The 17,756-nt window shown below is 41.4% G+C and overlaps 1 protein-coding gene across 1 annotated transcript; it reads left to right on the top strand.

Annotated features, from left to right (window-relative positions):
• The first annotated feature begins 219 nt into the window (after positions 1–219).
• Positions 220–15,865, top strand: LOC129342852 (protein TsetseEP-like). Its single transcript, XM_054998798.1, has 22 exons — positions 220–317; positions 547–668; positions 4,546–4,630; positions 5,023–5,055; positions 6,092–6,145; positions 6,945–6,974; positions 7,833–7,853; positions 10,556–10,585; positions 13,009–13,038; positions 13,188–13,217; positions 13,373–13,402; positions 13,554–13,583; positions 13,739–13,768; positions 13,923–13,952; positions 14,107–14,136; positions 14,292–14,321; positions 14,477–14,506; positions 14,662–14,691; positions 14,844–14,867; positions 15,023–15,052; positions 15,200–15,229; positions 15,623–15,865. The coding sequence occupies exons 2-22, from the start codon at positions 661–663 to the stop codon at positions 15,629–15,631; spliced, it is 654 nt and encodes a 217-aa protein (XP_054854773.1). The 5' UTR covers positions 220–317; positions 547–660; the 3' UTR covers positions 15,632–15,865.
• The last annotated feature ends 1,891 nt before the right edge of the window (positions 15,866–17,756 follow it).

Genomic DNA, 17,756 nt, shown 5'->3' with positions numbered 1-17,756 from the left:
AGAAATAATGAGGTATGTAAAATCTACCAGAGGAATTGCATAAGAAAAAAATAACAGTTCCATCTTAAGCAGATTTAAAGGTAAAGGTAGTCCCCTGTGCAAGCACCGAGTCATTACTGACCCATGGGGGGATGTCGCATCATGACGTTTTCTTGGTAGACTTTTTGTTCTGGTGTGGTTTGCTATTGCCTTCCCCAGTCATCCACACTTTATCCCCAGGAAACTAGGTCCTCATTTTACTGACCTCGGAAGGATGGAAGTCTGAGTCAAACTTGAGCCGGCTAGCTGAATCCAGCTTCTGCCAGGATCGAACTCAGGTCAGAGCTTGGGCTGCAGTACTGCCGCTTACCACTCTGCTCCACGGGGCTCTTGTCGAAGCAGATTTACCCCCTCCTAAAACAATTGTCTTCAATGAACGTAGAAGGGGGTAACTCTGCTTAGAATGGCACTGTAATTTAGGTTGAACTCCCCCCCCCCCAATCTTTCTTAGAACAAAGCCCTATTTTGTAAAAAGGTGTGAAAGAATATATTCTGTCTTTCTTTCAGGTTTATGGGTGTAACAAGTTTTCTAACATCTTATTTAAAGAATGAAATCTTGGCAAGGACAGCATAATCCCTTAAAGAGATACTACTGCCAAAGATAGAAGAGAAAAGCATATAATGAGCAGGTAAAACAGAGATTCAGTCGAAAGGCAATGGCAAATAGAAATAATATCTTAAATTGTGAAATCAGAAGCAACCTTGGCATGGTTTTATGATTCCAGACAAGCTGTTGCTCCAGGCTGTTCTATGTGTTTTTATCCTCTTTTTCTGAACAAAGGAACCCATTAATGGTAAGAGAGAGATGGGGTCATTGCACGGATATAGCCGCTTGCCAGTTTATACATGCATCTTGATGACCTTACCCGAGAACCTGGACTCTGTTGATAAATTGCACATTGCATGTTCATAGGTTCCTGTGTGTTTTGGCGGTATGCCAAAAAAAACTTTGAGCGTTGGGCCTCAAAACAAAATCAAATGGAATATGTAGGGAGACATTCACGGAGATGTTCAGATGCTTGGGAGTAAATTTAGAAGCTTGTGATTTACAGTTATACCGCTTTCATGCAGAACAGGTATCCCACCACCATCATTGGCCTTCTTCCTCCTCCGATTTTGTCAAAGTACATAAAAAACCCTGAAAAAGAGGGGCCTCGTACAGTCACAGTGATAATCAATCTTTGGTATCAAACTGAAGAATCGTGCAGGTACTGGCAAGAGGAAGTACCCTGAGTCTCATGAGAACTTTTGTATACCATAATCAGGACTTGTAATGCAATCTCTAGGATATCAGTTATTTAAAAGACATACCTTGACTCTGCAAAAGGGGGGGAAAGGACATACAGTTTGTGTTTCTGTGCTACACAATACAAGTCAGTCCATTTAATGCCCTGAACATGATGTCAGGGTATACAACACCTCACTGGTAAATATGATGATTTAGTTCCTGGAGCAGGCAAAAGGAGACCGCCAGCCATGAGAGGTGGGTTTGCAATTCAGGACGTAGTATGCAGAGTGTGGAAATGAGCACAAAGTTTTAAAAATAGCATATCACACACCTTTTTGCTTTCCGGTTTGATTTGGGAAACAGGAACCCTTGTCTAAGCTATCTGAAGCTCATGGCTGATTTAGCAGGAAAAATAAAGAGCTGTCACAAAATGGTACATGCAAAGCCAAAGAGAGTTATGAAATACAAGATCAAAACATAGAAAGCCTCTCGTAACTGTCTAATGAGAATTTTGAGTCACACTAAGACATAAGCGAATCAATGTAATGATTTTAACAAAGCCAAGTTGAAATATATTTCACACGTAAAAATCTCATGTCAGTGTAAGCATTATCCTTCCAAAAGTCCACAAAGTGACACATGCATCACTGAAAAGAATATGATATAGATCAATTGGGCAAAGTAAAGACACCCAATATATACTATCTTCTAAATAGTACAGATTTACAATGTTACATAAAGTGGCGTGTGCACCTGTAAAGATTAACCTATTCTCAAGAATGTAACATCCAAGAACCCACACTCTTATTCTTGGTTCTAGAAGACAGAAAAGGAGGTCCATAGAATGTAGAATGAACCTCTTTAATATCTTTTTTTTCTTTAGCAGGAAGGTTTTGTGCATACTTACTGCAGATGTACTCATGTACAGCCCAACAAGGGGCTGGCTTGCTCACTTCCTCATTTCTATCTTTTCTCAAGAGCTTCCTGCTTGTAACCAAACTGCAAAGATCAATAAAAAAAATCTCTTGCTCCACCATATTAACAATCAACAACTCAAAAAATCAATAAAATATATTCAAAATCAACACTCACTTTACAATCATGGATAGAACTACAGTTAACAACGTGTCTTCCTCATAAAAGTAGGAACTGTTTGCGTGTGTGAAGTGGAAGAGTGCCTCATTACTTGCTATAAAGTCAATTTTAGTTTGCAATGTTTCAGCAAAATCAGAAATCTATTGATCTGCTCCTGTTGGTCTAGAATTTTCTCCATTACAAATATGACCCATATCTTCCTGTACCAATCAAATAACAAAGGGAGTTTACAGCTGCCACAATGACTAAGCAGGCTGTGGAACATAAAAATGCTATTAAATTAAGTCTTAACAGGGGTATGCCAGTATTTTGAAAGAAATTCAACAGCAATACTTCTGGCTTCAAAGGCATTAGATAGGTTGTTATAATAGATATTTGGATTTTAATTAGATGCCAGAATTATTGAACATGCTTACAAGACCACCAAGTATGAAAATATGAACTGCAGTCTCCACACTGTTTTCAGCAGGTTGATCGCTGGTTATAGTTTATATGATGAATTTTAACTGGTGTAAGATACCATCTCATTAAGATTTTATACATCTAGGTTTTTAATGTTGATTGTTCTTAATTGAATTCAGGCATGGTCCTTTTCTTCTTCTTCTTCTTCTTCTTCTTCTTCTTCTTCTTCTTCTTCTTCTTCTTGAAGTATGACCTTTCAAGTATGAACTGGTGCCATTCAAAATTTCAATATCTTCAACACATCCTATATTTACCATTTACACTCTCACTTCCTGACTTAGCATCAGGAAAAAGGGGTTCTTTTTGACCCAGATATTCTGATTTAAAATAACTTTGACATTTAAAAGAAAATGACTTGCACAGACATTTAACTCAAAGTTTTGTGTGTGAATCGTAAATAGACATGGGCACGAACTGCATTACGAACCAAAAAAACCCATGAACCGCCTGATCGTCTGTTCGTGATCCGGCAGTTCATGAGGGTCCATGCCCAACGAACCAGCGTTCATTGGAAGCCCGGTTCATTGCGTTCGCCCACGGTTCGTGAAGCCAGACAGTCAGGCACCATCAATCAATTCCCTTGGAAATGGAGCTGGGGGAATGCCTGAACTCTGTCTGCACTCCTTCTGTCACCCTGGAAACCCAAATCAAAACCCAGCTTACCTTGATTGGCAGGTCTTCCTTCCAACCATGGAGCTGCAAATTGGTTACAATTGGTTACATGGGAGAAGACACCCGGGGGAGGGGGAAGGGGGGTGTTCTGTAGCCATGGGCACTCCAATCTCATCCCTGCAAACCCTGATAGGCAGTTCTGATGGCCATCCCCTTGTACACTGGGCCAATGTCAACTGGTGGCTCTAATTGTATTGAGTGGGAGTTTCCTGGGGGCCTCGGATTGGAGAGGGTATAACTCCAAGATCCCTACTGCAATCTTGACCAAACTTGGATGTTGGCTGGAGGAGAGCCTGCTAAACACTCCCTGTGAATATGGGCACTCTAAGTGCAAGGAGGGGGGTTGTTCTGATGCCCACGAGCCACGAACCGTGAACCAGTTCAGTAACGGGAAATGTTCGTTACAGTTCATTTGTTCAGGTTCGGCGGTGGCATCAAACCACGAACCACAGGTTCATTAATTTTTTGGGGTTTGTGCCCATGTCTAGTCGTAAAGCAACAACCTACTTCAAAACCACAAACGTCAACAAAAGTTCCATTTTTTCCCCTCCTTGACATTGATGTGACTGTTGCTTTTGGGGGGTGAGGTTAACCCCCCGCCAACTCACAGAAACTTCTCATATATCCTCATCTTGTGTTTTCTGATATTTTGATCCACACACCGGGGAGGGGTGAAATTGAGAACTGAACAATGAGAATTTGCTTGAGGTTCCACCCCCCACCCCCCGCCAACTTCACTTCTTGAGTGATACTGTTCAAAAAGTTCTGTGAAGTGGAAGTGTCATTTCCTTACTCCGGCACATGTCTGTTTACACATTCTTAGGAAGAATAACTCTTTTGGCACCAAGTTGGCCTCCAGCCTATGGAATCAATATTTGTCTGGAACAGGATGAGGGTTAATGTTTCCTTATTGGCAAAAGTGATGGTACCCTGAGTCGTGATAGCATTGTATTTTACCACCCAGGCCTGAAATTTAAGGACAGAGCCATAGTATAAATATAGCAGCTAAAGGTCTCCTGTCCTCACATTGGTGACTTTGTACTTTAAAGGCACCGACGAGAAGCCAACATGAAGCTCCAGGTTGTGGCTGCTGTTCTTCTTGTCTTTCTCATTTGTCCAAATGAGAGTGAATCAGTAAGTTCACCTTGTGCTCTTAAGCATGCCATCTGATGTGCTACATTAATATTTGTCTTCAGTATTTTTGCTCTGTTGTCTCTGTCTGGCATTGAGATAAGAATCCTGTAATTATACTTACCTTGAAAAGTAGGTTTGGTTTAGTTCATTTTTGCATTGGGGCAGCAACATAGTTCCCTTCTTTCCCATTTATCTCTACGCTAAGGTAAAGTGGATGGTGGTGATTAGCAGTTTAATCCTAAGAACTCATTACTGGGAGTAAGCCGTAATGAACAGACCCAAGTAGGATTTTGAGTAGATATGTTTAGCATGGCACTGAAGACAGTATTCTTGTTAAGAATCACAACAGCATTTGGAAGTATGAATATCTTTTTATTTATCTTTAAATACAGGCTCCCAATCCTTTTTTTTCTTACCTGTTTGATGTAAGTACTGCAAATTATATACTGCAAATTATATGGTAAATCTTGGAAGTGTGCTTCTAGATTTCTGAAAATACTTCCCACCAAAAATGCAGAAACTGCAAATTTGATATAGAGAGATGTAGAAAACAGGTACCATGTCTATGATCTTTGTCTCCTTTGCAAAAATAAGCCGTAACCATTATATTGCTGTACTTGCTTTAGAAAGGGGAACCAGACAAGCATCTTGGCCTAATTCTATTATTTTGGGGGATGCAGAGGAACAATCCTGATTGGCTTAGCAAAAATTAAATATCCACTCTTGCAGATCAATATCCTGAATATTGAGGCCGGCATTCAGGAAGGCAGAAAAAACTTATCTTGCATTCTTTTAAATTTATCTAAGGCATTAGACCTATCCTACATACATTTATCCAGCCACTTTTGAAATCTATCTTAGTAATAAGGCTGTGCTGTAAGGAAATGGTTCAGAGAGATACTTTGACGAAGGGATAGGGACTGTACTGTCTGTTACTTTAAATATTCTCCTACTGAGCAGTTTCCACATTGTTTGATACATCATGTTAAATTGCAATTGTTTTGTTTCAGCATTGTATCAGTTCTGCATTGAATTTCTGCTAGTTTTCAAATTTCTACAGTCTATACCCTGTTGTACTGTTTATTTGAATGTCACAGCCATTGATCACGTTGATTTACATTGTGTAATCTGCCTTGAGCCTCAGTGAGAAAGGCAGACTGCCAAAAGTTAATAATAACAATAGCAGTAGTAGTGGTAGTAGCAGCAGCAGAAGAAGTAGCCATTGTTGCATCTTGTGGCAGTGAGTTACACAAGTCATCTCACCATTACATGATGTGCCACTTCCTATAGTTTGTCTTGAATTTTAATTCGGACAACAACAGGGTTCATTTTTTCCTATTTTCCCATTTTTCTATTTTCTCCTGAAATTATGGTAAATTAGATGGAAGTGACATTTTGTATCTACTAGGAAATGTCTGGAAGTGTGGAGGAATAACTGTGTGTGTGCTTTTTAAAATTTAGCTTCCTAATGTGCTAGCTGGCAGTGCAGTGAAGGTGGTTAAACATTTTAGAAATGTAAGTATAATAAATATCTCTATATTAAAAGAAGCGTCTGCTCCCAACTCCACAATGTGCTGCTGAAATGTCTTGCCAAATTTTGCTGATTGGTTTTTGGAAGAGTTCCTTACCTGGGCTCAGTTTGCTCCACAGAGGTATTCTAGAGTTCCAGTCCAGTTAAGATGGTTTAATCACCATCTCAATAGAAAATGCCACACACTGGGTGGCTGGGTAGGGTTGCCACGTCTGGGTTGGGAAATTCCTGGAGATTTTAGGGGTGGAGCCTGGAGAGGGCAGGGTTTGAAGAGGGGAGGGACATTTTTTTATCCCACTATTCCTGCAAGGAGCTCAGAATGCTATATATAGCTCCTCCCATTTTGTCCTTACAACAACGTGAAATTGGTTACATTGTGAGGTGTCACCCCTGCTTTCCTGCCTGCCTTAAATCATTCACATCAGTTACATCCACATTACCTTGTGCAGTGTTTTAGCAATGCACACACTTGTATCGGTATGGTGGAGACACAAATGTATGGAAGGAACTGAACCCTGCTCCAAATCGCAGATGTGCAATGCTCTCTATGCAATGCAGAAATTACCCAAACAGAACAATGGAGCATCATTAAAAAAATAAATGCCCTTCTGGATCAGACCAACAGTCCACCTAGTCCAGCATCTTCTCTCACAAGGTAGCCAACCAGTTGGTCTGGAGGGCCAACAACAGTCCTAGCATACCAATGTGAAAGAAATCCACTCGTGCCACCACAGGTATCTTAATAAAAAGTATGAAACAGTAACCACTTTTTTTTACACCTAGGCTACTAACCAGTTTTTGAAGCCATTAAAAGTAAGTAAGTCCACTGAATATGGCCTAAATGATCTTTCACACCAGCTGTATCCTTTCCTGGCCAATCATTAACAACTGAGGTCTAAAGGTGCCTTCCACAGAGTCTGAGAATCATTAGAAAGCAGATCCCGTCATTGAGGCTTCCTATTTATTTTTGTACATACAATACAATACAGTATGGTGTAGTGGTTAAGAGCAGCAGGACTCTATTCTGGAGAACCAGGTTTGATTCCCCACTCCTCTGCTTGGAGCCAGCTGGGTGACCTCACAGCTCTTTCAGAGCCCTCTCAACCCCACCTACCTCACAGGGTGATTATCGTGAGGATAATAATAACATACTTTGTAAACTGCTCTGAGTGGGTGTTAAGTTGTCCTGAAGGGCAGTATATAGATTGAATGTTGTTATTAATAAAAATGCAGTACTTTTCTCCTTGAGATGCTCTGGCAGCTTAGAAAGAACAGAAGACATGGAATTCACAGGACATTTGAAGGAATGGCACCCAACTATGTAGAGTAGGATTGCCAGCTCCCCTTACCGTCATAGTGGGAGGGGGGACCTGGCATTCACCTTATTCGTTGGCTTGGCAATCGTGCTCCTGGGGCAGCATGATGACGTCACTCACAGGCCCAATTCGGGCCGACATGGGGCCCAGATCAACCTACTGTGAAGCGCAATGAAGTCACTCCCAGGAGTGATGTCATGCTGCCCCAGAAGTGTGCCCAGAAGTCTTGTTCCCCTGCCTTTCCCTCCCATCGGCCGGGTGAGGTGGAGGGAGGTGGAAATGGAGGGTGGGAGGGGAGAAGAAGCATCAAGCATGAAGAACTAATGACTCCCCCCCTTTTTTTTTTACAATGTAGGATCATCTGAAAAAAGGATCTGTGAGTATCAGCTCTCTCTCTGTATTTGCTAAATGAATCAAAATATCCTGCACAGCATGGCCAAGTGTTGATTTTGCCCAGCAGTTTATGCACATATCTTTAAGGGTCCCCAGGATGAGAACATACAGGATATTTCCCAGGATGACAAAGAACAGCTCTGTGACTTTAATAGATTCGGGACTCCCAGAATTTTCATCCGTAATGTCTTTTCTGTCCTGACCTGGATGGCTCAGGCTAGCTGGATCTTATCTAGAGATGGGCACGAAACTAAATACGAACAAAAAACCCCACGAACCAGCCCGGTTTGGAGTTCGCAAACCAGGGTTCGTGGAAGTTAGTTTCCATGAACTTCCATGAACTGGACTACTGGTTCGTTTGGTTCATATTAAAGGGCTAGTTAAATGGCCATTTCCCCGGGGGGAAATGACCATTTAAACTTTTCCTGCCACTTCCAAGTGGCAGGTCCCTTTAAACTATCAGCTGGCAGGCTGCAGGGGGGATCTCCTCCTCTCTGACTGCCAGCTGATAGTTTAAAGGGACATGCCTCTTGCAAGCAGCAGGGCCCTTTAAATGGCCAGCCCCCAGCCCCTCACCCCCCTCCCAAGCCCCAGCCCCTCCACTTCCCTCTGATCCTGGGGTGGTGGAGGCCTCCTTTGCTGCCCTGCAGGCCCGCGCAGCAGAGGAGAAGGCTGAAAATGCACTTTCCGCCCCTCAAATGGCAGCCATGGCTGCCATTTGAGGGGCAGAAAGGGCTTTTTTGGCCTTCGCTGCCCATGGCTGCCATTTGATGGGTAGGAGGGCCCCTTTTCTTCCTCCTCCGCTGCCCTGCAGAACAAAGAAATTTTGCCACAGACCCAATGATCTCAGGGTTATATGTGGATAGTAAAAGACGTGTCTGACTGTCATCCGATTGACCTTTATGATTTTGAAGCAAAGGTTCTAGATAAACAGCGCGAATACCACAATACAATAAGCAGTACAGGAGAACATGTTCATAGTACTTGGATGGGAGGCCAACAAGTAAGTCCAAGGTTGGTATGCAGAATCAAGTAATGATAAATGACTTCTGTTCAGCTCTGGCCTTGAACCCCCCCCTGGGTTGCCATAACCCAGCTACTACCTGATGGCACTTTACACTACTACCTGTTCAGTTGGAATGGCCTTTGCTTGTCACATTTCATACACCACTTTCTAGCAGAGGAAATATATTCTATAAGGTACACGCTATGCAGATCTGCATTCTGGGCTCTTCTTCACCTTCCATGAAGAGCACATGGAGGACTGACCATGGCTAGAAGCATGGCCTTCTGGCTTGCAGTATCTTAAGTCTGAAATACTCACTCTGCTGGACTTCAATAAGGGGGATGCTTTCTTGTCATAATTTTCCTGCTACTTTTTTAGAAGAGTCCCACGTCAATGCCCAATGAGATGCAGAGAGCGACTTTAGGGTTCCAGTGAACTCAAGGTTGCTTCGTTACAAGTTCAGCAAAGATTGCCCCATACATCCTGAAAATGGTGGAAGTCCATCTTCATGGACTTCACTGAATTCTTTTCATTCTAGAAAGACATGAATAAAGTAGCATCAGGAGACATCCACAGATCTGCTCTTTTTCTAGAATTTCCCACTTGATTCATATTATTTACCAGAGAATTTTATAGAACTTTTGAAAATTGCTGAAGTAGACTCTGAAGGGGGGGGGGAGACTCCTGGAAACTTTATTTTATTTTACTTTATTATTTTATTTTATTTTTTTAATTCAATTTATATTCTGCCCTCCCTGCACCAGCAGGCTCAGGGCAGATTACAACTGCATACAATTAAATCACATTAAATAATTAATACCAGCTAAAACCATAAACATTCCAAATTACACAATTAAAAATACTGATATATACATATTTGTAGTGACACAGCAACCGACCAACCAACTGACCTTCACCCATCTCCAGAGCTTCATAGTGTGGACTTACTCGATGGAGGTCGTTGCTAGTAGGGAGGGCATATTCTGTGATCTACCGGTCAAGGGGCTCTGCCTAGCACCCCCCATATACCTGGCAGAACAGCTCTGTCTTGCAGGCCTGGCAGAAGGATAACAAGTCCTGCCAGGCCCTGGTCTCGTTGGACAGAACGTTCCACCAGGCTGAGGCCAGGACCGAAAAGGCCCTGGTCCTGGTCGATCCCAGGCGGGCCTCTCTGGGGCCAGGGACTACCTTTCCCCCCTTTCAGTGGCTACAGTGATCTGATGTTAATGGATTCACTTAATTGCTAAATATTCTTTTTGTTGTGTTGTTGATCTATGATATCAACAACTGAAAGGATCTATGCCCTGAGTTTCTCCTTTTTTATGAATATGCTTCTAAGATAAATACAGGGAATTCTGGGGTTGTTGAACAGGCTGACATACAATGTCAATGATTCCCATGATGTGTATTAGTTATTCTATAGAAAGAGAGATGTTAGAAATGCATCTTTAATGTAGAAGGAATACATTTAATTTGGAAGAAACAGAATGCTGCTCCAACCTATACATATAAACTGCTTGTTATGAAATTCAAAAATGAGCAGAACAAAACAAAGGAGAATTTCCAAAGTGCACATGATGCTTCAGAAACAAGGCTGGGTAATAAGGAAGAACAAAAGCTAGGGGAAAATACATGAGGAACAATTCAAAAAAATTACATGTGAATGTCTCTGATTTCAGGAACAAAAATGTCCTTCTAACCCAAGGCCTGTGAGTATTTCTAAACCAGGGCAACTTGAGAAAAAAGAAGCATGGTATGAGGGTGCATGGATGGCAGAAAAATGTGAAAGGGTAGAGAGGATAGAGGATAGAAAGGTGCTTCCCTACCCAGCACCTTTACCTGATGGTGGAAAAGAACATCCAAAGAGATAGAGAAACATCTGGGAGAAATATAGACAAATCCGCACAGCGATAATGAAATTATCAATTTAAACAATATCACAATAAGAGCCAGCATAAGGAGAAGCCCATCATAAGCCAAAATGGTCTAATGCTGAATTATTTCTAAATCATGGGATGTTAAGTAAAACTAAAGATGACAAGAGGGTGCAAGAAGCTAGGAGAGCAGGTGGTTGCTAAGTAAAAATAAGGATGATAGAAGAAATTAAGAGCAATTGCATCAGAAGAAGGGGACTAGATACATTGATGGAGGACAGGACCATCAGTTGCTATTAGCCGTGGCAACTAAAGGGAAGCTCCATGATCAAAGGCAGTAAACATTGGCTGATTCTGCACACGTTGGATAATGCACTTTCAATTAACGATTTAGCTATCTCCGGCCGTGAAAGCCTTCGACAATACATCGATTTAGCTATCGTTTGGAAGTGGAATTTTGTGTTTCACACTCGAAAAATTCAGTTCCAAATGATCTATAAAGAGGATTGGAAGTGCATTATCCAATGTGTGCGGAATCAGCCATTGAAATACCATTGTAGGATACTGGACTAGTTGGAACACTGGTCTGATCCAGCAGGCTCTACTTATGCTCTTATGAAGTGATTATGTTACATTTTGACAGCAGAGAATGGCTGCTGAAAACCTCTACCTGGTACACATTGGACAGCCATTTCTAAAGGGGATAGCGGACTGACAGTGCAATCCTACAAAGAGTTACTCCACTCTAAACCCATTGATTACGGTGGGCATAGACTGGAGTAACTCTTCTTAGGATTGCACGGTGAGCCTCTCATATATCAGCTGTACCTATTTATTTATGTTATTTATAGTATGCCTTTCTGATTGAGTCTCAACGCAGATTACACAGCGTAAGTCAATACAATCAGCAGCTGGGACACTTATAGTTCTCAGGTCATAACAAGTGAAAGGCAGATAGTATGCCATTCCAAGAGGAATGGGGGAACCACAAGGTCGTATCGAAAGCATAATTTCATGCATTCGTTCAATTACTTGGGATTCTCTGTCAGAGATGGGAGAGCCAAACACTTGACTGCAAGTGATAGACACGTTGCTACAATGGCCTGTTTCCCCTTCATTTGGAGGGGGGGGGCATCCATTTCAGAGCAGAACTATTGCTCCTTGTTGAATCCAGCAGAATATAGGTTCTTCCACGGCAGTGTCTTTTACTTTCTCCCATGGAAGAGAATGATTGCAATCCTGCCTCAGGTGAAAAACTAGAGAAGCAGTTGCTTGGTCGCTCTGAGGGCAGACCACATCACCTCACACAGGCTGTAGGGATCATACATTTTGCAGCTCTTTTCATATAGGTACCGAGTAAAGGAAATTAAGCAATCCAAGATTTCAAAAGAAATGTATTTCCAAATTAATATGTATTTTTGTAGCCATTAAGACCAAACATCCAATATTCCTCTGCTGAAAACAGTTCCCAATGGGAGTGAGAAAACAATCACAAGAAATTAGTACAATGAAACGGTAAACAATCAAATAATAATATGATTATAACAACATTCAATTTATATACTGCCCTTCAGGACAACTTAATGCCCACTCAGAGCGGTTTACAAATTATGATATTATTATCCCCACAACAAAACACTCTGTGAGGTGGGTGGGGCTGAGAGAGCTCTGAGAAGCTGTGATGGACTCAAGGTCACCCAGCTGGCAACAAGTGGAGAATCAAACCCAGTTCTCCAGATCAGAGTCCTGCCGCACTTAACCACTACCCCAAACTGGCTCTCAAATAAAATGATACCACTTTTCAAGTTTCAGTCAGCAGGAGTTCACTATAAGAGAATTAGGCTTTAGGAAAGGAATACATCACCTGCCTCCTCAAGGCAGTGAGAGCTTTGGGGGGGGGGGCGCTTTGGAAAGGGGCCAGCAATGAATATCAGAGGACCAGTTCTGTATGAAGAACTTCCTAGATTTCATCCCTAGTGACTGAAGTTTAGAAAGGGAGCCCAGGTTTTCTCTCAAAACTCAGAGACCAACAGACAAATTTCTGCAATGTTAATAATTACTAATATAAGTTCCTGATATTCCTAGCTGTGTTTAGGCAAAAGAACACACATCCATACCTGTAAGAATATTTAAGTCAGGAACTGATCATTAAATCAGTGGAGGAATCAAGAAGGCAGAAGAATGGGTGAGGGGAAAAGGAAAATGAACCAGGCCAAATTCATATTTTGTATGCCTGTGCCTTTTGTACCTGCCTTTAGGAAGAACAACCAGCTCCTCAACCCACACCTGTAAGTATTTCTAAACCATGGTTGCAAAGTACAAATACATCTTATCCTGAGTGTATGTTAGGAGAAGGGATGCACGAGAAGGGAAAGCGAACTCAACCAAAGATGTTAATTCATACTTTATATGTCTGTGCTTTTGTATCTGCTTTTAGGAAAAACAACCCCCTCCTCAACCCGCACTTGTAAGTAAAGCTAAAGCAGGGGGCAGCTAAGTACAAATAGTAGCCTCAGAGGGCATAAGACGACAGGAGGAGGGGTGGGTGGGAAGGGAAAGCGAACTAGATGAAGGATGTTAACTCTTATTTCATATATCTGTGCCCTGTGTACCTGTCTTTAGGAAGAACAACCTAAGCCTCAACCTGCACCCGTAAGTATTTCTCAACCAGGACTATGAAGTACCAATAAGTAGCATCTGAGGGCACAAGATGTCAGAAGGGATGGGTGGGAAGGGGAAGCAAACTAGAGGAAAGATGTTAATTCATATTTCATATATCCATGCTCTTTGTATCTGTTTTCAGGAAGAACAACCTGAGCCTCAACCTGCATCTGTAAGTATTTCTAAACCAGGGGCTGAAAAGCACAAATAAATAGCCTCAGAAGGTCCAACATGTCAGGAGAAAGCGTGGGTGTGAAGGGAAAGCAAACTAGATGAAGGATGTTCATGTATATTTCATATATCCATACTATTTGTGTCTGTTTTTAGGAAGAACAACCTGAGCCTCATCCTGCACCTGTAAGTAATTCTAAACCAGGGCTACAATCTCAAAAGAAGTATCATCTGAGGTCACAAAATGTCAGGAGAAAGGGGGTATGGGAAGGGAAAGTGAACGCGACCAAAGATGTTAATTTATATTCCATATGTCTGTTCTCTTTGTATCTGTTTTTAGGAAGAACAACCTGAGCCTCATCCTGCACCTGTAAGTAATTCTAAACCAGAGCTACAATCTCAAAAGAAGTATCATCTGAGGTCACAAAATGTCAGGAGAAAGGGGGTATGGGAAGGGAAAGTGAACGCGACCAAAGATGTTAATTTATATTCCATATGTCTGTTCTCTTTGTATCTGTTTTTAGGAAGAACAACCTGAGCCTCAACCTGCACTTGTAAGTATTCCTAAACCAGGGGCTGAAAAGCACAAATAAATAGCATCAGAAGGTCCAACATGTCAGGAGAAAGGGTGGGTGTGACGGGAAAGCAAACTAGATGAAGGATGTTCACGTATATTTCATATATCCATACTATTTGTGTCTGTTTTTAGGAAGAACAACCTGAGCCTCAACCTGCATCTGTAAGTATTTCTAAACCAGGGGCTGAAAAGCACAAATAAATAGCATCAGAAGGTCCAACATGTCAGGAGAAAGGGTGGGTGTGACGGGAAAGCAAACTAGATGAAGGATGTTCATGTATATTTCATATATCCATACTATTTGTGTCTGTTTTTAGGAAGAACAACCTGAGCCTCAACCTGCAGCTGTAAGTATTTCTAAACCAGGGGCTGAAAAGCACAAATAAATAGCATCAGAAGGTCCAACATGTCAGGAGAAAGGGTGGGCGTGACGGGAAAGCAAACTAGATGAAGGATGTTCATGTATATTTCATATATCCATACTATTTGTGTCTGTTTTTAGGAAGAACAACCTGAGCCTCAACCTGCATCTGTAAGTATTTCTAAACCAGGGGCTGAAAAGCGCAAATAAATAGCATCAAAGGGCACAAGACGTCAGGAGGAGTGGGTGGGGAGGGAAAACAAACTGGACGAAAAATATTACTTCACATTTCATATGTCCGTGCTCTTTGTACCTGTTTTTAGGAAGAACAGCCTACCCCTCAACCTGTAAGTATTTCTAAACCAGGGGCTGCTAAAGTACAAAAACATATCATCTGAGGTCACAAGATGTCAGGAGAAGGTGTGGGTGGGAAGGGAAAGTGAACTAGGTGAAAGATCTTAATTCATATTTCATATGTCTGTGTTCTTTTACCTGTTTTTAGGAAGAAAAACCTGCTCCTGAACCCGCATCTGTAAGTATTTCTAAACCAGGGCTGCAAAGTAGAAATAAGTATCCTCTGACGGCACAAGATGTCAGGGATGTGTGGGGAGGGAAAGTGAACTCGATCAATGATGTTCATTCATATTTCATATGTCTGTGCTCTTTGTATCTGTTTTAGGAAGAACAACCTCCTGCTGAACCCGCATCTGTAAGTATTTCTAAACCAGGGGCTGCTAAGTACAAATAAGCAGCATTAGAGGACAAAAGATGCCAGGAAATACCCTGGTGGAGTGGGAGAATGATAGAATGGTATACTCCGTAGTCAGTCCTTTTGTTTTTCACATGTAATAATATGGGGGTGAGCGAAAAGTTTCCAAAGTTTCAGGGTCCTAGCAGGTTAGAAAGTGTTGCGGTATTTTGAATTCTCATTCCTCTTGAGTTGTATGGCTCGTATTGAGTTGCTTGGTTGGTAGCATGGAATAAATTTTGAAACCTGCTCAAAATCTACAGGCTACAAAGTCAAGATGAAAAAGCTACAGTCTAGTTCCTGATTAATGTTTCCTTGTTGGTTTTGTATTGATGGCTGTCATTTCCTTTGTAGGAAAATTAATGGAAGTGAATTGTTGACTATGCTGAACCTCGTTCATGATGACCAGTTTCTCTTTTGCCTTTGATGCTGCCCCCGGCCTCAAGCTGATCCACTGAAACAGGGAATCACAATCATGCTAGTAAAACATAGAAATATTCTGTAGTATTTAATAATTTTGTCACTTTTATGACATAGGGAGCACTGCCTTGAGGAGGGGAGAAACTTTCCAAAAACAATAAAAACACACTAAAATGGCTTGTGTGAGAATTGTTTTTCATTTAAGTCTAAGGGGAAAGATTGTATTTTTTTATTGTTGCTGTAAGAATGTCACCTAACTCCTGCTGGTTTTGTTGAGAAATCCTGGATTTATCCCCAGACTGCAAAAGAAAGATGGCAGATAACACATTTGGTGTAGTGAAGGCTCTATTCAACTGTTAATCAATGGACTGCAACTGATCAAGTCATTCCCATTTCTTTTGAATGGGGACCATAAGAGGATACTTAAAATATTCACCAATTTGGGGGCCTCTCCAACCTGTCTCGAATGGTAATTTGGCTGTTCAACACTTATAGCCCATCCACAAACCTGTGTCAAGAGAAGTTGGTGTAGTGGTCAAGAATGTAAGATTCTAATCTGGCGAACTGGCTTTGATTCCCCACTCCTCTACTTGAAGCCAGATGGTTGATCTTGGTTCAGACACAGCTTCTTGGAGCTTTCTCAGCCCCGTACACCTCACAGGGTGATTGATGTGAGGATAATAATATCACATCTTGTAAACAACTCTGAATGGACATTAAATTGTCTTGAAGGATGATATAATTAAAGAAGAGGCTCTTAAAGGGAGAGCAGTCAAATGCAACGAAGAACAAAAGTTCTCTCAAATATAAATATACGAACTACACCAATATATTCAGTAAACAAAAATGTTGTGTATTTTATCACAGTAATATCAATAAACATCTGCGTCTACATGAATACACAAGTAGAATCTGTTAGCAACTTGAACACAAAGTCATGATAGTTTATACAAACACTCTAAAATGTGCATTCTTTTCCAGTCCGGTAATGATTTTGAAATACAGTCTTACAATCCATGTCAATCACAATGTCTTTAATCTGCTGTAATTAGGGTTGCTATAAATGGTATCCCGTCATGGTTCTGTTCATTAAACGTTTACCGGGCTTCGAGCCTCAATGCTTGTTCGCAATGTTGTCTTCCAGCCCTTCAAAGATCACCATGTTGATCTATTTATATATTCATGTAGACACAGATGTTTATTGATATTATTGTGATAAAAGACACAGCATTTTTGTTTATGGAATATATTGGTGTAGTTCGTATATTTATATTTGAGAGAGCTTTTGTTCTTTGTTGAAGGGTGGTATATACATCAAAAATGTTGTTGTTCTTGATTATCAGCACCATCCCCCAATGGCAGTCAGCACGGAAGTTCATGCATTGATGCCAGAGACAGTTCCCTCTGATGGCCCTGGGTGCTGGCTGTGGTGTCTTATTTGCCTTTCTTTCATCATCCATAGATAGCTCAGGGCACACGTCAGTCTAAACAACTGGGATCACTAACTCCACAATAACCTTTATGGCTTAATCATTTCCAGTCTCCTTCTAGGACAAGGCTGACTTAATTGCCTCCACGAACACATGTAGAATCAAGGGAGAAGAAAATGGCCCATATACAAACCCCCCACCCGAATATTCCTGCTCAGCTGTGAAACCCCCAGGGATCCCACAAAGCTGTGTGAACAATAAGGAGAGAGGGTGGGAAAGTGACAGATTACAAAAGCCGGAAGTTGCATCAGCTCATCCCAGCAAGTAGTTTTTGAGTAACTGGTAGTGAGAAGTTTGGCTTGCAGACACTAACCTGATAGCCTGCCTAGGGAAAGGATGTGTGCTAAAGGCGAAGCAAATTCTAAATAGATAGCCTCCTCTCTAACTATCTGTCCCATTGGCCAGATAATTAGTTGCCATTATTGCCTCATTCCACATATCTGTTTCCTTTTAAATCTTCCAATGGGAAGGTTTGGAAGATCACTCTGTAGGAAAAAAACACACAAAAATTAGCTGGTATCGGTGGTAATCATAAATGGAGCTTATTTATTTATTTACTTCATGTATACATCATCTTT

The sequence above is a fragment of the Eublepharis macularius genome, chromosome 15 (assembly GCF_028583425.1).
Source record: "Eublepharis macularius isolate TG4126 chromosome 15, MPM_Emac_v1.0, whole genome shotgun sequence".
In the NCBI taxonomy this organism is placed as follows: domain Eukaryota; kingdom Metazoa; phylum Chordata; class Lepidosauria; order Squamata; family Eublepharidae; genus Eublepharis; species Eublepharis macularius.
The sequence above is the reverse complement of the archived record's forward strand: the minus strand, read 5'-3'. Positions and strand labels throughout refer to the sequence as shown.

Bases quoted from the DNA above. Each gene is read 5' to 3' on its own strand.
- LOC129342852 (XM_054998798.1), top strand. The intron at 6,146-6,944 runs GTAAGTATAATA...TTTTACACCTAG, and splicing joins TGGTTAAACATTTTAGAAAT to GCTACTAACCAGTTTTTGAA. The intron at 14,692-14,843 runs GTAAGTATTTCT...ACCTGTTTTTAG, and splicing joins CTGAGCCTCAACCTGCATCT to GAAGAACAGCCTACCCCTCA.